Source organism: Balaenoptera physalus (assembly GCF_965194825.1).
Source record: "Balaenoptera physalus genome assembly, chromosome: 13".
NCBI classification, from domain to species: Eukaryota; Metazoa; Chordata; class Mammalia; order Artiodactyla; family Balaenopteridae; genus Balaenoptera; species Balaenoptera physalus.
In genome coordinates this window covers 42,785,729-42,807,832 of record NC_138892.1, presented here as the reverse complement: position 1 = coordinate 42,807,832, position 22,104 = coordinate 42,785,729, and the positions used below count along the sequence as shown (strand labels likewise).

The following is a 22,104-nucleotide window of genomic DNA, read 5'->3' as shown; positions in this document are numbered from 1 at the left end:
TTTAAAAAAAAAAAAAAGACATACACAGCAATTTGTTAACAAGGTCTACTCTACTCCCTCTGGAACCAGGGCTCACACTGGGAATGTGGGGATCCTTCAAGACTGGCACTGCACCAGGGAGGCATTAGGACAAGAGCAAGTGAAAATGCCATAAAGCCTTCTCGCTGCTTTGAAGTCACCTGATTCTTGATTCAGCTCTCACTTAGTTGCTGCAAACCTCTGACTGTTTTCCAGAGTTCAGGCAAATTTGGTTATGACAGTTTCTGCTTGATTTTTTATGTTTCTTTGGGGGCACAAGAGCTTGGAGCTGCCTACTGTATCATTTTTCTGACCTGAAATTTTAAAGGTTGGTAACCAAAGATACTAAGAATTTTAAAAATTTATATGCAGAGCAGGATCTAGTTACTTTTTTATTACATACCATTGGAGTGCGATGTTTCACTTTGGTCTGGATAACACCATCTTTTTCGTACTGTATCATATCGTTAAGTGGATCCCAAGGTCGAGTACTACATAAATGAAAAAACACCACTTGTTTAATGACCAAGCAAAATGCTCAGAAACTTTTTAAAAAACTTTCTACTCTATGATTAGATTTTCATTGGTGATTATAAACTTAGCTGTAAGATTAAGATATGTCATATCTAATCCGATCCTCGGCTTATTTTATAGGCTAACTACTATCATGGAGTCAAATTTATAATGAATGGAACATCAAGGGTAAAATCTCACACATACTGCTTAATTTAAAAACTATTCATACTAACAATTAAAAAAACTAGAAATGAAGGCAAAAAACTATGAGATACTGTTTGTAATATAATTTTTAATTACTTACTCTGCAAACTTGTAATGCCATTCTCCTGTGAGTGAGTCAGGTTCAAATAACTTGCAAGTCCACTCTTCATTTTTTGTTTTCCGATCTCTGGCAGCTTGTCTTTGAGCTTCTTCTAAAACATACTTTTCTTGAGTAGCTTCTGTTTGGTCTTTGGCATTTATGGCTCGAGTTACCCGCTGCCAGAGTCTAATACATGTGCAAAAATAATATTGAAAAAAAAAACAGAAAATCAAATCTGCATAGAATAGGCTTGAGTCCCCTTGAGAGAAAATGATGCCCATGTGGGTTTTTGGCTTTGACAAAGCTTATGCTCGGATGCTTAGAAACAAGTCAAGATATAAAAAGTGATGCCTTGAATAGAGTGAGACAGTGGAGACCAATTTTTTTTCTTGGCCAGAGAAATTTATTACATGGGTTCTTAAACATACGGAAATGAATGGTGCTGATCCACAATGGTAGAAATGTAATGAAGGCTCAAGAATCCACATTTTTAACAAGCTCCCCAGATGATTCTTGTATCTACTGTTTAGGACCCACTGGCCTCAAAGATCCAGAAGTATACTGCCATGTTTCTCAACCTTGGGTGTAGGATTTGTCAGGGAATTAAAAAAAATCAGAATCTCCGGGAGTGGGCCCAAGTATGGCTTTTTTTTTTTTTTTTTTTAATGTTTCCCAGGTGATTTTAATGTGCAGCCAGTGTTGAGAACCATTGATTTAGCAGAAAAAAATACTGAGGTAAAATCTTTTCCCCTACTAAAGTTTAGTTTTTTATTAGATACTTAAAAATATATCTGTATTCTACCCATCTGGGAAGATAGCATGTTGGGCTCAAAGAATAAAGGCTAGGGAATCAGATAGACTTGGGTTTAATCCTAGATCTGCCACTTCTTGGCTGGTGAACTTAAAGTTACTTATCTTGTCTAAGATTCATTTTCCTCATCTTTAAAATACATTAAATTATACCCACATCTCAAAAATTGTCATATGCCTTGGCAAAGTTTCACTCTGGATGGAGAGCATCATGTGGTTATAGCTGAAATAGAATTTTTAGAACTGGTGCGTACGTAATCTTCCATCTTTGAAAACCTCAATTTTGAGTACAGAAGGAAAGTGCACGTGGACTTGAATCCTCATGAGAAGAGAATGATATGCATGTGGAAACATGTAGTGAGAACTAAACTGCATAATGTGTATAAAGTACCTAGTAGACTGTCTTTTACACAGCAGTCCCCTTCTCCTAACACAAGGAAAGAAATAGAAGAATACGATTGGGCAATATGTATACAATATTTTTGGTGTAAAAGTATAGGAGATCCAGGAAGAATTTCATGATTTAAGAACATAAATTATGGCCTTAATTAGTCCCCAACTAATATAAGTCCTCTAGAAGCCTGCACATCCAGTGGCGTGATTTTTGTATTTTAGAAAATAAAACAGAAGTAGATTTTGTACCACTTCGCCTGAAGTTCTACATGCCTAACCCAGGTTAGAAAACAGCTGCCGGATAAAAACCAAGAATCATTAGTCCCACCATTTTATGCAAACAAAAAAGTTTCTTCTTCTTCTTTTTTTTTTAAATAAGCCCTGGAGCAGATAAGAAGAGAAAGGAAAAAATAGGAAGTTTTAGTTTAGAGCTGCAGAAGAGCAGCATGATTTGTTTTATAACTATTTGACATTCACATACACCAAAACTTGTATCTTGTATCATCCCACAAATGTTGAACTATTTTGCTGAATTAAAACAGAGAAAAGTGACCATACTGTTGAGCGATTACAAAAAAATACTCTTTGATTTTCATGAAGTGAGCTGAAAAGTGGTATACTTACTTCTCTGATTCAAAATCTCCTTGCTCTTCAAATTTTACAGTGTGCCTTATTAATCTCCACTGCTTAATGTCTGGTGTTGGATTCCAGAAAACCTCTGAATTATCAGTCTTTTTGTCAGTAATAAAAACTTCACTATCCTATATTTAAGGAAATTAAAAATTAATGTAGAGAATTATCTTTATTTAAAAGGGAATTTTGTAGTTTAGTAATATAATAATAATTTCTTCCTGACAATCCCACAGTGAAACACATTTTTAAAACAAATATAACTAGCACTTTTCTAAAAGCCCCAAATCTCTTCTCATTCTTATAAAAACATTAAGATTAAATATCTAATACTTTTCATTTAAAAACTTGGTTGACTGCACAGGAAGTCTGTGAGATTTCACAAGTTTCACTTAATAAACAAATTTTAGACAATTACATGCAAAGCCTCAACAGCTGTCTCTGAATTGTCAAAGTAGAGCATAGTGTTTGCTATAGCTACAATGAGATGCTGTAGACCATCTATGTATTCAAAATATGTAGAAAAACCTAAGAGCCTTTCTTAGCATTAAAAATCTTAGCACAATCTTATAAAATTTCATTTAAAAAAAAAGTTTTATCTTTTTTTCCAAATGATATTCAGATAGAAGTAAATTTTAAAAATAACAGAGCACTGTAGCCTCTTAGTTGAGTCTCTAGGTCCATCTTCATTTTCTCATCATATTTCTCATCATTTTCTGATTATAATGCAGAAAAAAGCATATACTGGTGTTTACAGTGAGAGTGCATTTGGCAGTAGCATGATATGATCCTTTTTATTAATATAATAAGCTCCTCTTAACAAAATTACATAAATGTGAATTTAGGTCAGCAGAGAAGTAAATAAAAGCCATTGCTCTCAAAAAACACTATCTTTTCCATGGTCCTCCAAAGGAAATATAACCCTAATTGGAAATGCCTCTTCTGGTGAGAGGCAGTATACTGTTGTGTGTAAAAGCACGGCATTGGAGCCAGAGTGCCTGGGCGGAAATCTTACTTCACTACTTTGAACAAATTATTTAAACTCTCTGTGCCTCAGTGTCCTCCTCTGTAAAATGGGGACAATAATAATACTCATCTCATAGGGTTATTATACTAAATATTAAATGAGTTAATATGAGTAACATTTTTAAACAATGCAGTACATAGTAAGTGATACATAAGTGTTAGCTACTTTTACTGATTTAAAGTTTTGGAAAGAGCAAATATTACATTAAACTAAATACTGCTGATACAGAGCAATACCAAAATATTTGTTAAATTGAAACTTATGTTGAATAAGTTATGTTGAATGCTTTTAGAAATGGGATAAGTGAACTTATAAAATTTAATTTTTAATTTTTTTCCCACAGAATAGAATTCTTTTTGTAAAGCTACAATATAAAAATACTTACCCAATGTCCTTCCAACGTAGCTAGGACTTCTTTTCCCAATTTTAGTTTCCCTGATATTTGATTAACACAGTCACTACTACCTAGAAATGGCTTTTAAAAGAAACAATGTTGAAGAAACATTTTACTTTTAACTTATATTTACATATAATATAGACAAAAAAATAACCAAAAATGTAACTGTATAGTTACAGTGCTGTTAAAGGCACAAATGGTGAAATGCTGACTCAAATTTTAGTCAGAAATGTTCAATAAAAAGAAATTTAAATTTGTTGCTGTGGAAAAAATAGATAAAAACAGACTAAGTGAAGCCCAAATAAACATATTAAGAAAGATCACACTGAAGTAACTGACTGGTGTCCTGTGCTCTCTCCTGATTCAAGACTGCACTCTCTCAATGTTGCAATATTTTAAGCAGTAACAACTCAGTAAACATAAGGGACTTAACTCATCTATTGAACAGCAACCCCTCCTTCAAAAACAAAACAATAAAACAATACCCAATCAAAAAAAACTTCCGAAAATTAAATTAGAAGAAATATATTTTGAGTTACTATATTGCCTTACTGATGTTTCTCCTCACTGACAAAAGTTTGATGCTCCAATCTAATCTTTAAAGGTGTCATAAATTACTTAAGACCTCTTCAGTCATGATTTTCAAATATCATTATCACCATACAAGCAAAAAATCTGCTAAGAAGAAAAAAAAAATCAAAGGGCATTAAATCAAATAATACTTAAAGAGATCCTTTTTATTAGAGCAAAGTTGCTGATTAGCTGGATATCAACATCGGAGCAATTTAGTCATAAGTATTAAATAATTCATAGAAATATTTTTATCTAAACGTAATGTACTATCCTACACCAACAATGACACTGTGAAAAGGTCTTAAATTTCCCTTTTACGCTGAGGCAGACAGTATTTTCCAAAGATGGCCTCAATTATAGCTACCCTTCCTCCTTCAGCCCACATGTTTTTCCTCAATGAGATATTGTCACCCTCTCACTGAGAAGTGGGATCTACATCCCTCCCCTTTGAATTTAGGTGGGTTTGTAACTCTTCAACTAGTAGAGAATGGTGGAAATGATGTAATTTGATTTCTGAGTCTAGGTCATGGACAGCAATGCAGCTTCTGCCTTGCTCACAAGGACACTTGTCCTTGGAACCCTAAGCTGCCAAGTAAGAAGTCTGACTACCTTAAAGTTCCCATGATGTGAGGAAGACAAACCACATGAAAAAGTCATGTTTACAGGTGCTCAGATCTGCAGTCCTAGACTTTCAGTCATCCCAACATGTGATGACTTACATGTCATCAGACATGTCATCAGTCATGTAAGTGATGACTTACATGTCATCAGACATATGATGACTTACATGTCATCAGACATGTAAGTGATGATCCTTCAGATGTTTCCAGGCCCCAACTGTTGAGTCTCTCATAGCCTGAAAGTCTTCCTAACTGTTGCCCCAGCCATTACGTAGCAGAGATAAGCCATCCCCAATATGCCCTGTCCAAATTCCTGGCCCACAGAACTCCTAAGGAACAGAACATAGCTGTTTCTAAGCTCGTGAGTTTTAGAGTAAATTGTTAGGCAGAAATAGTAAATAATAAAACTCTGTTAGTGTACACAGCATAGCTCAAGCTGATACATACTTTTCTTGGGGGGTACATACTTTTTGGTATTCTATAAAGCAATGTTTCAATTTACTAAGAAATTTCCATTCATCCTCTTCTTAAATCTCCTATTATAGTGCCAACAGTTTTATTAATTAAAATTAGAAACAACAAATCATGGCTTTCTGTTGATTTGGATCTTCCAAGGCTGCCCTTTCATGAATTCTATGCTCTTATATTTAGTTTTTAATTAGAAACTAAATCGTGCTTTTTGTTCAATATACATCGTATACCTCTTGTTTAATTAGATGATACCTCCTATCATTCTCTACTAACCTTTAGTTTGAATTCAAGTATTGCACTGTATCCAGTTTTTTGACATGTAATATTGACTGTTCCACCAAGCTCCAGTGTCATTGTGCCATAAAGAATTCCTAAAGAAAAAAAACAATTTTGACAAAAGGTTAAAGAGAGAGAGAGAGAGACTGGCTAATAACAAGTAGAACTTTATAATCTAATCTTCTAGGAGAAACGAATAATTCAAGAGGATTCTGTCCTACTCAATAACAATCTATAATATACACATAAAGTTGGTTCTGTAGGATTTGAATAGATAACAGTTGATCCACATTCTTTCCAGTCTATATTTACAAATTAATATTCTCACTAAAATATATTAGTAATCCCAAAATCAATACCCACAGCATTTCTGCAGTCATTCGTGGACGTGTGCAGAGTTGTCCAATGTGCACACTGAAGCTGAAGTCAAACAAGGTGAGACTCTTGACTTCTGGCTTCATTACTCATATAGTAAACAAGTGTCTTTTCTGCAGTATATTTAGTGCCGCATTTTTGTGCTTTTTGTTGGTGATTTTACTATTTACAATGGCCCCCAAATAAGTGCTATCTGGTGTTCCTAAGCACAGAAGGTTGTGATGTACTTTATGGAGAAAATACGTATGTTAAAGCTTGGTTCAGGCATGAGTTATAGTGCTGTTGGCTGTTAGTTCAATGCTAATGAATCAAAAGTATATATGTAATATGGTGTCTTTAAAAAGAAACAAAGTTATGCTTTGACTGGTTGATGAAAATGCTGTGACAAGAGGCTCACAGGAACCTAACCATATGTTTCCTCAAGGAGCAATAGTTTAGTATTCATTAATTCAGTGTCTGTGGTGACTTTATAGAACGTAAGTACTACAAATAACAAGAATCAACTGTATAAGTAAGATAAATTTTAAAATCTCCATATTTTGGTTCTTGACTAAAAACAGTTGGGGAAATTCTGAGTTTGACAAGTTAAACAGGCTGTGTGTGTGTGTGTGTGTGTGTGTGTGTGTGTGTGTGTGTGTATCTGTTCTTGGACTAAACTTTTTTTTTTTCCCAATGTTCATCATTCCCATAGTTTGTATATGTTTACTATGTATACATAGAAACCATATAAGCTCATTTTACACACAATCATACTATACATATCTTTCTCCAATTTGATTTTTAAACTCAACATTTTAGATAGGATTTTAAGTTTTTTCAAAATTTTTAATATAATTTTTAAAGGTTACTTTCCATTTACAGTTATTACAAAATCTTGGCTATATTCCCCGTGTTGTACAGTACATCCTTGAGCCTTGAGCCTTTCTTACCAATAGTTTGTACCTCCTAGTCCTCCACACCTATAATGCACCCCCCTCCCCACTGGTAACCACTAGTGTGTTCTCTATATCTGTGAATCTGCTTCTTTTTTTGTTATATTCACTAGTTTGTTATATTTTTTAGATTCCATGTATTGAATATAAATGATATCATACAGTATTTGTCTTTCTCTAACTTATTTCACTTAGCATAATGCCCTCCAAGCTGGACTAAACTCTTAAGGCAGCCTTTAATATGCAAATGCAAAATGTTAATTTTCAAGAGAGGAAAAGACTATGCAATGCTTCTCATATTTATTTGGCTACGGAATTCTTATTTTATAAAACAATTTGAGACTAGTGATTTGGAGAACACATCTGAGAAAATACACGAAGGTAGAAAATAATCATTTCCTCATTCACAAGGGGTTATGATCTCTCCTTTTTTCCGTGCAATAAAAACATTGCTATGAAAAAAAAATTTTCCCTGTTGCTATTTGGGTATGGCATTAGGTATCTCTCTACATGAAATATCATTTTATTTATTCTAAATTATTTAAAATTTAAAAATATACTTCTTATCAATTCATTTCATGATTTCAGATATTTCACTTCATGTCTATTTCAAGAACCACACATGAAGCTCAAAGAATTACCTAGCCTGAGGCCACAAGTTGGCAGTCTTGCACAGTGGATGGGAGACAACAAGCCTAGAGTTTAGTCTCAGCATTCTTACTAACTAGCTGGTCTGGCTTTAGATAAGATTCTTAACCCTCTTGGTTTTTTCATCTGTGATATGAGGTCATATTAAATAATTTCCATGAATCAGTTCCTAAAATATAGGATAATTACCCTAAAAAGTTATTTTTAAGAAATGGGTTGGAAAGGAGGATGAAGATAATGACCAAGCTGAGTGTTTAAGGTGATGCCATATAGCATAGCAGTGCAGATTGCAGAGCTGTGTGATCTCAGGCAAATTAACCTCTTTCTGCCTTATTTTCCTCGTTCATAAAACAGGGATAATATTACCTACTTTATAGGGCTGCTGGAATGATTAAATGAGTTTATAAATGTAAAGTGCACAGAATAGTTGGGTGCCTGGTCTGTTTTAAGTGATAGTTATTATTTAATACCTTTATCTGTGTACTAAATAATGGGGAAAAAGCATAATACATTAATTTTTAACAAACTGCCAAACAAGGATGAGAAATAATTTTAAAGAACTTGTTACAATGAAAAGCAGTACATTAAAATTTTAAAAAGGGGTGGTGGTGCAAGAAGATAAAAATCACTTTTGAGGATTCTGAAATAACGGGCAGTTTCATCAAATTTTACAACTTGCAGACAAGGAGAATGAAATTCCATTATTATAAATCAGACTCTTCCAAATAAAGTATGTGTCACAAAAAAATCCACTGTGGTGAATTAATTCATCATAGAAATATTCAGCAGATGATAACAATGATCTCAAGTATCTGTAAAACCAAGGACACTTTCAAACAAAAGGCTGACTCCATCAATCTCAAAACATAAATTACAGTCAAATACACTTACTTAAAAAAAAACCTAACTCAAGTATGGAAAATATTTACCTTTACAATGAGCATATGGCATTGTCATTACATAATCTTCGCCTCTATTCAAGAAAGTTAACCGTGCTTCTCCTTCTAATATTGCAGATAATGAGTTTCCTGAAATAAATATTGTTTATTAAGTTTCACAAAAATAATTCAGCCAATTCAAAACAAACAAAACATATTTAGGACACCTATCAGATATCTACAGTGGAATGTCTTAAAAATGTCTCAGTCTCAATGTGTCCAAACATGTATTTGTTGTCTTATACCCAAAACATATTCGATCCATGTTCCTATTCTTACAAAATGAGTACTTTTAAAAGGTACTCATTATATGTTTGTTGTGTTATTTTACATGAGGCTCTTAAAAAAAATCTTAACCATGTAGAACATGCAGTAAAACACTGTTTCACTGTATAGCTTAATATGCCCTTTTTTGAATAAAAACATTATTTCTTATCTGTAAGACACATTACGTCGTTAAGTCCCAAGCTTTAAGTACGTATAATTGATATAATAATACTATGGCTAATTTAGAAAAAATTTAAAATATGCATAACCCACCAAAATGCAATTGATGATAAAATTTCATGGTATTTTCTTCTAGCTTTTCATATATATATATATAAATATATATATTTCCCCCATTGACAGTTTTATTGAAGTATAATTTACATACAGTAAGTGACCCATTTTAATGGTGCATTTTGATAGTCTTAGCAATTGTATCCAGTCATGTAACCTCCACCACCACAATCCTTGCTCCTTGGCAGTCAATCCTTTCCTCCAGCCCAAGGAAACCACTGGTCTGGTTTCTATCACTATAGTTTGGCCTATTTTAGAATTTTGTATAAATGGCATCATAGAATATGTAGTTTATTGTGTCTGACTTCTTTCATTTAGCAAAATATTTTTCAGATTCATCCATGTTATTGTATCATTTCATACCACTTTAACAATACTGAAAAATCTAATGTATGAACATAGTATATCTCTCCATTTACTTGTCTTCTTTAATTTTCCTCAGCAATGTTTTGTAGTTCTCAGTCTACAGGTCTTATATATCTTTCATTAAATTTACTCTTAAATATTTTATTTTTAAGATACTATTGTAATCAGAGTTGTTTTTTAAATTTCATTCTGCAAGTGTTCATTTCTAGTATATAGAAATACAATTGATTTTTGTATTTTGATCATGTATCCTACAACCTTATGAAATTCACTCATTAGTTCTAGTAGTATGGTGGTATATTTTTGAGGATTTTCTATATAGATCAGGTATGTATGTGGTTTAACTTCTTCCTTTCTAATCTGTATGCTTGTCCTTTAACTTGCCTACTGCATTGGCTAGGACTTCTAACAGAATTTCATACAGAAGTGGTGAGAGTGAATATGCTTGCCTTGTACCTGATCTTAAGTAAAAATTATTCTATTTTCAACATAAGAGTATTAAGTTGGCTATTTATTTTTCATAGATACCTTTAATCTAGTCCTAGTTTGTTGAGAGCTTTTATCATGAATGGGTATTGAATGTTGTCAAATGCTTTTTCTGAACCTATTAAAATGATATGATTTTCCTTTATTCTATTAATATGAATTACACTGATTGATTTTCAGATGACATGCCAACCTTGCATTTGAGATACACCCCACTTGATCATGATATATTATCTTTTAAATATATTGATCATGACATATATCATTTTTAGATATCCAATTATGTGTGTGTATTACCATTTATATATATTGGTTTGTTACTAATTTGTTAAGGATTTTTGCAGGTATATTCAAGAAAGATATTGATCTACAGTTTTCTGATAATGTCTGGTTTGGGGATTAGTGTAATGCTGGCCTCATAAAATAGCTGAAAAGTGTTTCCTCCTCTTCTATCTTCTGTAAGAAGCTGTACAGAATTGGTATTATTTCTTCCTTAAATATTTACAAGAACTCAAAATATCTGGGCCTGGACTATATCATTTTTATAATTTTTTTTAAAATTAATTTATTTATTTTTGGCAGCATTAGGTCTTTGTTGCTGTGTGTGGGCTTTCTCTAGTTGCAGTGAGCGGGGACTACTCTTTGTTGCAGTGCGCCTGCTTCTCATCGCGGTGGCTTCTCTTGTTGCGGAGCATGGGCTCTAGGCGTGCGAGCTTCAGTAGTTGTGGCACACGGGCTCAGTAGTTGTGGCTCGCGGGCTCTAGAGCGCAGGCTCAGTAGTTGTGGTGCATGGGCTTAGTTGTTCTGCGGCATGTGGGATCCTCCCGGACCAGGGCTCGAACCCATGTCCCCTGCATTGGCAGGCGGATTCTTAACCACTGTGCCACCAGGGAAGCCCTGGACTATATCTTTGAAGGAAGACTTAAAATTACTAATTCAATTTCTTTCACTTATTTAAGGCTATTATAATGTTACATTTCTTCTTGGGTCGGTTTTGGTAATTTGTGTTTTTTAAGGGATTTGCCTGTTTCATCCAAGCTGTCAAATTTATTGTCATAAAATTATCCATAATATTTCTTTATCATCCTTTCAGTGTCTGTAGGATCCGTAGTGATTCTGCTCATTTTATTCCTGATTTGTATTCTTTATTTTGATCAGTCTAAAATCAACTCTTGGGTTCCCTGATTTTCTCAATTGTTTGTCCACTTTCTACACTGATGTCTGCTCATTATTATTTCCTTCCTTCTACCTACTTGAAATTTAATTAGCTTTTTCTAACTTCATAGGGTAAAAAGTTAGATCACTGATTTGGTTCTTTCTTTTTTTCTAATTTAAAGTTATAAATCTCCCTCTAAGCACCCCTTCTGCTGTATCCCACAAATTTTGATATGCTGTATTTTCATATCATCTAGTCTTAAATATTTTCTAATTTCTCTTGTGATTTCTTCTTTGGCCCACGAATTATTTAGAAGTGTGTTATTTAATTTCTAAATATTTGGAGTTTACCTCGATATCTTATTTATTTCTAATTCTATTTCATTAAGGTTGCAGAACATATTCTGTATGATTTCCATCTTTTTAAATTTATGGAGAGTTGTTTTATGGTCAAACATGTTATCTATACCAGTGAAAAACCATATGTGTACTTGAATACAATGTGTATTCTGTAACTGTTGCCTGTAATGTTCTAGAAATAACAATTAAGGTAAGGTGTAGATAGTGTTTTTCAGGTCTATATGTCTTTGCTTATATTTCATTTAGTTGTCTTACCATCTGCTGAGGAGACAGTGTTAATCTAAATATGATTTTAGAATTGCCTATTTCTCCCCTTAATTCTGTTTTTGCTTCATGTGTTTTGAGGTTCTATGATTAGATATACAATTGTGATTATTATGCCTCCTTGATGTACTAAACCTTTTATCATTATGAAATAACTCCTTTTTTTATCTCTGTTAATACTTTTTGTCTTAAAATTTTATTAATATAGCCACTCAATCATACTTGAACTTAATGTTCGCATAGTTTAGCTTTTAATTTTTTCTATCCGTTTACTTTCAACCTATTTGTGTCTTTACACTTAAAGTGGATCTATCCTTGCTGTTTTATTCAATCTGACAATCTGTCTTTAAATTGGATTATTTTGACCATTAACACTGATATAATTACGACGGGTTTTTTTATCTGCCATGTTACTGTGTATTTTCTATTGTTCCTCTCTGATTTTTATTCCTTGATCAAGCTTTCCTGCTACTTTAAAAAATAATTTGAATTTTTTTTTTAGAATTTCATTTCAGTAATCTTATTGCCTTTTTACTTATCCTTGTCATTATTGTGTGGATGTGTGTATGCTCATGTGCACACGCACATGCTCTAAAATAGCGCTTCTCAACAGTGGCACTACTGCTATTTTGGGCTGGATAATTCTTTGTTGTGGTGGGTTGTCCTGTGCATTGTAGGATATTTAGCAGCATCCCTGGCCTCAACCTACTGGATATACCAACTGGAAAAGCAAAATGTCTCTGGCCATTGCCAAATGTCTCCTGGGCCCCAGAGTTGAGGACCAGTGCTTTAGGGATTACAAATATTTATCTTTAAAATTTCACATGCCACTTACAATTAAATTAACCACTTTTATAAAATGTAGAAACTGTGCAATCTGTATGTCTACTCTCCTTTAAGCCTTTATGCTATAGTTATATCTGCATATGCTATAAAATTCACAAGACAATGTTAACATTTTTTGTTTTGAACAGTAATATATATTATAAACAAATTGAGAGGAAAAGGTAAGAAAAAATGTCTTTTGTATTTACTACTTATAATTTCTTACAATCTTCTGTCCATTCTGAGGATCTGAGTTTTTATCTAGTATCATTTACCTTTAGCTTGAAGAACTTTAGCTTTTCTTGTGGTATGACTCTTCTGGCAACAAATTCTTTTAGTTTTATTTTATCTGAAAATGACGTTATTCTTGAAGAATATTTTCTTTCAACACTATAGAGATGTTCCATTTTCCTGAGTTCTTCACAGATTCTAATAAGAAGTTGGCCATTACAGAATCATTATTTCCCTGAATGTATTATATTGCTTTTCTCTTTTTGTTTTCAAGATTTGTCTTTGATCTTTGGCTTTAAATAGTTTGAGTACATTGTGTCTTGGCTTAGCCATTTTTTTTTTCCTAACCACTAGACTGCCAGGAAATTCCCTGTATTGCCTTCTCTAGGACATTGGTGGATTCCCACTCCACCAGTTTTCTAGAACTTGAAGTTAAAGAAGTGGGAGTTGGGAACTTCCCTGGTGGTCCAGTGGTTAACACTGCACTTCCACTACAGGGGGCATGGGCTCGATCCCTGGTTGGGGAACCAAGATCCTGCATGCATTGGTTTAGCCATCTTAATGTTTATTCTGCTTGGTATTCTTTGAGCATCTTGAATGTATGAATTTATACCTTTCGTTAAATTTGGAAAACTTTTACATCAACTCATTTTTTTTTTTTTAACATCTTTATTGGAGTATAATTGCTTTACAATGGAGTGTTAGTGTCTGCTTTATAACAAAGTGAATCAGCTATACATATACATATATCCCCATATCTCCTTCCTGTTGCATCTCCTTCCCACCCTCCTTATCCCACCCCTCTAGGTGGTCACAAAGCACAGAGCTGATCTCCCTGTGCTATGCGGCTGCTTCCCACTAGCTATCTATTTTACATTTGGTAGTGTATATATGTCCATGCCACTCTCTCACTTCGTCCCAGCTTACCCTTCCCCCTCCCCGTGTCCTCAAGTCCATTCTCTACGTCTGCGTCTTTATTCCTGTTCTGCCCCTAGTTTCTTCAGAACCAAGTTTTTTTTTTTTTTTTTTTTAGATTCCATATGTGTGTGTTACCATATGGTATTTGTTGTTCTCTTTCTGACTTACTTCACTCTGTATGACAGACTCTAGGTCCATCCATCTCATTACAAATAACTCAATTTTGCTTCTTTTTATGGTGGAGTAATATTCCATTGTATACATGTGCCACATCTTCTTTATCCATTCATCTGTCGATGGACACTTAGGTTGTCCCATGTCCTGGCTATTGTAAATAGAGCTGCAATGAACATTGTGGTACATGACTCTTTTTGAATTACGGTTTTCTCAGGGTATATGACCAGTAGTGGGATTGCTGGGTTGTATGGTAGTTCTGTTTTTAGTTTTTTAAGGAACCTCCATACTGTTCTCCATAGTGGCTGTATCAATTTACATTCCCACCAACAGTGCAAGAGGGTTCCCTTTCTCCACACCCTCTCCAGCATTTATTGTCTGTAGATTTTTTGATGATGGCTATTCTGACCGGTGTGAGGTGATACCTCACTGTAGTTTTGATTTGCATTTCTCTAACGATTAGTGATGTTGAGCATCATCAACTCATTTTTTTCCTGTTCCATGTTCTCTCCCCTTCTGGGACTCCAGTAATACATGTGTTAGGCCATGTGATATTATACAACAGATATCTGAGGCTCTGTTCATCTTTTAAAATAATTTTTCTCTGTGTTTTCCACATTGGATTTCTATTTATCTATTTACAAGTTCACTTATTTTCTTCTCTATCATCTCCATTCTGCTGTAAAGTTCACTCTATGAATTTTTAATTTAAAATACTGAATTTTTCAGTTCTAGAATTTCTATTTAATTTTTGAAATATATCTATTTCTACTTTTCTTCTAAGCTGTACAATTTTTTCATTCACTGTGACCATATTTTCTTTTACTTATTTAAGGGCACTTATTTTAGCCACTTAAAAATCCTTGTGTGCTACTTCCAACAGTATATCCTGGGGTTTGTCTCAGTTGATTTTCTTTTCCTTTGAGAATATGTTCCATTTTCCTGGGTCTTTAAGTTAGGTAAATTTTGGATTTGATTCTGGACATTATAAATGTTGAGCTGTAGAGACTCTGAATTCTATTATTTTTCTCCAATGAAAGTTGTTCTTTTGTCTTAGCATGCAATTATTCGGTTGGACTCAAATTACGAACTTTGGGGTTTTTTTGGGTGGCAGTTTTGTTCTGGATTTAGCCAGAGAGGTAGGCAGAGAGAATTTGGGATCCCCTCTCTGGCTCTTTTCCTTTTCAGGTTCCTGTTCTCTGTCTAGTGGCCACAGTTTCTCCAAATTTAGTGTTTGGTTCCCCAGGTCAGAAAGGCTGCAATGTTTCTACCAGTTTACCCTGCTAACTGTACCTGACCTGAGGCTGAAAGTCATGGAAACGAGGATTCATTCTGTAATTTCTGTTCTATGACTGTGGACTTCCCACTGAATTGGCCTGCAATTGCTCTCTCTTGAATGTTTTCACGTATTAATAGCTGCTTTCTGTATTAGGGCCAGATGTCTAGAGGAGAAGGACTGGTCTAGTAGGACCTTATTCAGACATTGTTGTCCACATACATTTTTAACATAAAACCACATAGATTTTTGTATCCAACTTTATACATGTATTGGTATACCATAAAATCATTTCTCTCTTATTATATAGTATTCATAACCATACTATATCTTAAAATAACTGAATGTTCTCTTATTTTAAAGGAAATACTTGCTCTTTGTGGGAAAGTTGAAAAATCCAACGATAATTACCCATAATTCCATCATTCAGGTTAATCATGAAATCTTGATATAATTCCTTGCATCTTTTTTTCCTATATATGAATGTATACATGTTTTAAAGCAGAGTAGACTCAGAGCATATATGTACTCTGCTTTTCACTTAACATTATATCATAAGCCATTTCAAATTTTAGTGCACATTAGAATTACCTGAGGAGATTGTAAAAATGTATATTCTTGGGCTTCTCTGGTGGCGCAGTGGTTAAGAATCCGCCTGCCAATGCAGGGGACAGGGGTTCAAGCCCTGGTCCGGGAAGATCCCACATACCGCAGAGCAACTAAGCCCATGCACCACAACTACTGAGCCTGCGCTCTAGAGCCCACGAGCCACAACTACTGAGCCCGTGTGCTGCAACTACTGAAGCCTGTGTGCCTAGAGTCTGTGCTATGCAACAAGAGAGGCCACCACAGTGAGAAGCCCACGCGCCACAACAAAGAGTAGCCCCCGCTCGCCACAACTAGAGAAAAGCCCACGTGCAGCAGCAAAGAGCCAACGCAACCAAAAATAAAATAAATAATATAAATAAATTTATATAAAAAAAGTATATACTTGAGCCCAGTGATTTTGATTTGGTAAGTCAAGATTGGGATTCAGGATTCCAAAATTTTAACTGATACTCTGATTATGAAATTGATGGTTTATGCATACTGTTTGAAAAACAAGAGCAGTTCTCCCAAATGATGATAAATTATTCAACCCACAGCAAAGTGGCTAAGTACCTATATTTTATCTGCTTTGCAGAATATCAGAAAGCCATTTAAAAATGAATGGTTCTTAGGGCAAAAATTAGTGGTACAAGAAAAAACAGATCCATAGATCTGAGAAGATAGCCCTTGAGATAGAAAATAGTGGCATTAAAAACCAGTGATAAATAAACCAAATACTGAGAAAATTTATTGGCTTTTGGGAAGAGAAAGTTGTGATCTTGCTTCACTTCATACACACTATATACAAAGAAATAAATTTCAGGCAAACTAAAGAGCAGTGAAAGCATAAAAGTATGAGAACATGTAAGCGAATTATTATATAAGCTGAAGTGAGAAAGCGTTTTCTAATCGTGACATCAAAAGCAAAAACCATCAAAGGAAAAACTGATAATTTAGTACGTCAAAATGTCAAGAGACTACTTAAGAGGAATATACTCTACCCAGATGTCATTAAATTTAACTTAATTTAGATTCAAGAAAATGAACTAATTCCTAAAACAATATAAACTATCAAACTCTCCTAGCAAGAAGTTTCTATATGGGCAAGTCAATAACCAAAGAAGAAATGAGGAAGTTACCAAAAAATTGTCCCTACAAAGTTTGAATTTAGTAAATTCTTTCAAACTATAAAGGAACAGATAGTTCTGATATACACAACTGTATGTACTATAACATAGAAAAAAGAAGGCCAGCTGCTGAAGTAATCGCAGAAAGTGAGCTATGTACCTGGTATTCAATAAAAATTCTACAAGGGTAGAACACACATTCACAAAAGCCATTTAAACTATAGTGAGGGTAGGGGCATGGAGGGATGGAGGGTTCAGTAGGGAGGGAATAACCCAAATATACGTAACCTTCAGAAGAAAATGATCACCCTCTGAAACAAGCACAATATAAAACTAGGCAAAAAAATCAAAACCAAAACCCAAACAAAGCAAGCATCAAGGGATGATCTGTTTGTCTGAATTGTCACAGATTTTAGATTAAGGTTTCCTACTGTACATATTTATTTTCCCTTGTACTTAAAAAAGTTTTTGTTAGTATGTTACTTGATCCAAGGTTAAATATCATTACTGACTGACCCTGGACTAAGTATTCTAACTGTATTTGGAGTCTTTCTCCTCTTTTCAAAGACTAAATAAAAAGATCAAGCCCTTAAGTACTTTGAGATGAAACTAAAAACCTTAGTAGAGCTAAAGGCAAAAAAAAAAAAAAAAAAAAAAATTACGGCCTAAAATGGTTAGCTGTAGTGGGCAATCATTATTCTGTCTTTTGATAAGTGGTGTTTGTGGTAAATTTACACGTACGTGATGAACACTTACATAACATGAGTCATACCTCTATTTATGAATGAGCAAAGAAAAACAAAAGGAAAAGGAAGGTCATTATCCAAGTAAAAATGATAAAATTACATATAAATTCCTTGCTGAAAACAGCTCAAGACATTGTCTGTATAAAAGCTCACCAGGAAATATTACCTCCCAGAAAAGCATATAGATTGAGACACGGGTAAACTCACCATAGAACTTGGACTTAGCCAGGATACTACCACTAAGGCAAAATCCATCTTTTCGGTTACTAACATAAAAGGCAGATATTGGTGGATGATGGGACACCTATTGAATACAGGAAAAATACATTAAAATATAATAATATAAGCATATTATTGTGATATTATCAAAAGTTCAAGTCTTAAAAGCATACTCTAATAATGAATTAAAAGAAACATTTGGTAAGTAGTAAAATTAAATATTGATGATTGTAGTAACCAATCTCCAAGATGTATCTCAAGGAAACCTACCTCCTGGTGTTCACACCGTAAGGTGAGCTTCTCTTACACTGTACCAAAGTTAGTTTGTGTGGAAGTAATAGTATATCACTTCTGAAATTAGGTTATAATGCAGCATGTACCTTGGTGTGTGTGTGTCTCTCTCTCGAAGATCATTAGCTCTGAAAGGCCAGCTTCCATGTTACGAACAACTCTATGGAGAGGCCCATGTGACAAGGAACTGAGTTCTCTTGTCAAAAGCCATGTGATGAGCTTGGAAGCAGAATCCTCCAGCCCAGGTAAGCCTTCAGATGATTGCAAAGCTGGCTGACATCTTGACCTCAACCTCAGGAGAGATCCCGAGCCAGACCACCCAGCTAAACAGTTCTCAGATTCCTGAACATCACTGCATGAGATAATAAATGTTTTTTGCCTTAAGCCATTAAGTTTTGAATTTGTTATATAGCAATGAATAACTAATACAGTGGCTATTCTTCATGTAGATTACTGAATAGACTGTAGGAAACTAACAAAAGCTTTAACAAATATTTTAATAATTAATATTGCAAAATGTATACATCATGTTTTCTGAAATGAGACAAAACTAAAATCAAACGCTTCTCAAGCTTCTCAACTTAGTGAAGAATTATAGTGAACTAAAATACAAGACAGTATAATCATTAATTTAAAAAAATTAATACAGATAAGTGGTTTCAATCTGAGGAGTATATCAAAATCTCTTGGGAAGAGGAAGGTTTTTCAAATAACACATAGTCTTCTCATCCTCCTTACACTCTGTATATGAAAGGTAAGCAGGTCAGGATTTGTTTAGATGAAGAATAGCTGGGAAGAAATAACAGGGTGGGAGAATTAAATTTAAAAATAATGAGGCAAAAAGTGCAATATCAGGTTATCTAATCGTGAATGCACAGATTTGACAACTGTGGAGGGCTTAAAAAGGCACGTAATTTGAGATAAATTTAGAAAGATATGGAGGACCCTGAATGTCAGAGAAATGGGTGTAAATTTGATTTAGGAACTGGGGAACCACTGAAGTATCTGGTCCAAAAAAAAGGGGCGGGGGCAGAGCAAGAAAAATAAAGATTTATTTTTTATCGTAGGATTCCATGACTGTAAGAGAGTATGTAACTTAAGAGTATGGTATTTAGTAGTAGTCAGTACTAAGAGGTTAAAATCTTACCAAATGTTCGCTAATAAGAAAGGTTATAATCAACAGTGAGTTTACTGAGTTAACATTTTCTATAAAAAAATCTGAATAACTTCCAAATCAGTTTTATTTCTATAACATGCATTTCTAATACCTGTTCAGCAATATAAAAAGTTTTGCTGTTTGTTCTGGGATGAATCCACAAACAACGGAAAGTCTCACCAAGTATAGGATTATAAGGTTTCTTCAGTCCCTAGTAAAAAACATATAAGTTTCAAATTATAAATATGGAAGATTCAAAGTACTAACTTAAACCAGTCAAGACAGGCTTAACTGTATCACCTGCGAACTATCCTTATAAAATTTCCCAGTAGTAACACGAAATAAAATTAAATGACTTCAATCATAATACAGGTCTAAATAACCAAGTATTTTGCAATTCTGCTAACTGAAAGAGGCCCTGCAATGCAATTATTAATAAATAATCTAAAGATAACATAAAGAATAAAGAACACATGTAAGGCTATAGAAAGTAAAACAAACATTACCTTTGGCTTTTTATAGAATCCTGACAAATACCATTTTACTACTTTCTTCAAACGGAAATAAGGATTTTCTTCAAGAGCAGCCCTAAAAAACAAAATGATATATGCAAAAATTTTACAGAATATATCACAAATTCTCCCTCATATTAATCAAGTCAACAATTGAATATGAGATATGATTGGAAAGCATAATTCATTTTCAAAACAGATGGCAAAAACAACCATATAAATCAGTTTGCAAGAATCATTTTTCATAATCTGGTTACTTTTCTCCCCATTTTTAACCCCATCTTTAGCCTTCAACCTCCCCTATGTGCTACCAACTGATTTTCCAGAGTGAATTGTACCAATATAACAGATAATCAAAGAATAATTTTCATTTTAAAAGAGGCATTTTCAAAAGCCATGACTCACCTGTCCCCTTGCCCTTCTGCTAATGCTATGAACATTGCAAAACACTGATTGTGTTTTTCAGATGAATTCTGAGAAATTTATATATATATATATATATATATATGACAATTTATTTATATTACTCCCTTCAAGCACATCTGAAGGTCCAATGTGGTGATTTTTGAAGATGAAGTGTGAGATGGAAGAGGCTAGGCCTAGGCTTGCCGACAACTGTGCCAAGTTGAAAATACTGAACTTTTCGGGAGTTAACATTCCTCTGATTGCTCTCTTCTTGGTTTAAATTCTCTTACTACACAATTTATTTACAGTTTTACATGTCTGTAGAATGCACAGTTCAAAACTCAAAGCAATATAAAGAAGTATACAGTCTTGCTATTGCCCCATCTCTCCATACTCTTCCTACTTAACCTCCCATAGGTAACTTTTTTTTTTAGCTGCTTTTTTTTTTTTTGGCCGCACCACGCGGCATATGGGATCTTAGTGCCCTGACCAGGGATCAACCAGGGATCTAACCTGCGCCCCCTGCAGTGGAAGCGCAGAGTATTAACCACTGGACTGCCAGGGAAGTCCCTAGCTGCTTCTTTTTATATAGTTTTCTTGAAGTATAAAGAAGCAAATATAAATATGTAGTCTTTTTTTTTTTCTTATTTTTCTTTGGCTGTGTTGGGTCTTCATTGTGGTGAGTGGGCTTCTCAGTGCGATGGCTTCTCTTGTTGCGGAGCACGGGCTTTAAGCGCACGGACTTCAGTAGCTGCAGCACGGGGGCTCAGTAGTTGTGGCTCGTGGGCTCTCGAGCGCAGGCTCAGTAGTTGTGGCTCACAGGCTTAGTTGCTCTGGGGCATGTGGGATCTTCCTGGACCAGGGATCGAACCCGTATCCTCTGCACTGGCAGGCGGATTCTTAACCACTGTGCCACCAGGGAAGTCCCAGATATGTAGTCTTTTTCTTAAAAAAAAGGGGAACAAACTAAATGCATTCTTCTGTACCTTGCTTTTTTACACACACACACACACACACACACACACAGTCCTGAAGATCCCTCCAAATCAGTTTATAGAGTTCTTCCTTAGTGTGGATGTACCATACATTACTTAACCAGTCAACTGTGGCTGGACACTTGAGTTATCTAACCTTTTGCTATTCCAAACCCTGCTGCAACAATTTTGTATATATGTCATTTTGTACATGTGGAGTTGTATCTGTAGGAGATATTCCCAGAAACAGGATTACTGGAACAAAGGATTGAATGCATTTATAATTTTGGTAGATACTGCCAGATGCCTTTCTAATGCACTGTGCTAGTTTGTGTGACCCAGCAGCAGTCTATGAGTGCCACACAACCTTGGCAACAGTGTGTGTTGCCAGAAGTGCAACCTTTCAATTTGGGAAAATGGTCATCTCTCAAGATCTTACCGTGATTCATAGGAACCTGCCTCATATTCTGAGGGAAATAAATTTCTAGATAGATAAAAGAAAGCAGAACTGGGGTATAAAACAGAACTGGGGTATAAAAGCG

At 34.5% G+C, this 22,104-nt stretch overlaps 2 protein-coding genes across 17 annotated transcripts in view; both read right to left on the bottom strand.

Annotated features, from left to right (window-relative positions):
- Positions 1-22,104, bottom strand: part of OSBPL8 (oxysterol binding protein like 8) — a 196,692-nt gene that overhangs the window by 20,270 nt on the left and 154,318 nt on the right. For all 16 annotated transcript variants that reach the window (XM_082418916.1, XM_082418927.1, XM_082418920.1 and 13 more), the window contains 9 exons: positions 20,178-20,259; positions 19,784-19,882; positions 18,213-18,309; positions 8,920-9,018; positions 6,033-6,130; positions 4,084-4,173; positions 2,666-2,802; positions 839-1,024; positions 422-509 (listed from right to left, as the gene is read on the bottom strand). In XM_082418916.1, coding sequence (XP_082275042.1) covers positions 422-509; positions 839-1,024; positions 2,666-2,802; positions 4,084-4,173; positions 6,033-6,130; positions 8,920-9,018; positions 18,213-18,309; positions 19,784-19,882; positions 20,178-20,259 — 976 coding nt within the window. The remainder of the gene's footprint in view (positions 1-421; positions 510-838; positions 1,025-2,665; positions 2,803-4,083; positions 4,174-6,032; positions 6,131-8,919; positions 9,019-18,212; positions 18,310-19,783; positions 19,883-20,177; positions 20,260-22,104) is intronic.
- Positions 1-22,104, bottom strand: part of BBS10 (Bardet-Biedl syndrome 10) — a 178,724-nt gene that overhangs the window by 28,728 nt on the left and 127,892 nt on the right. The window lies entirely within an intron of this gene.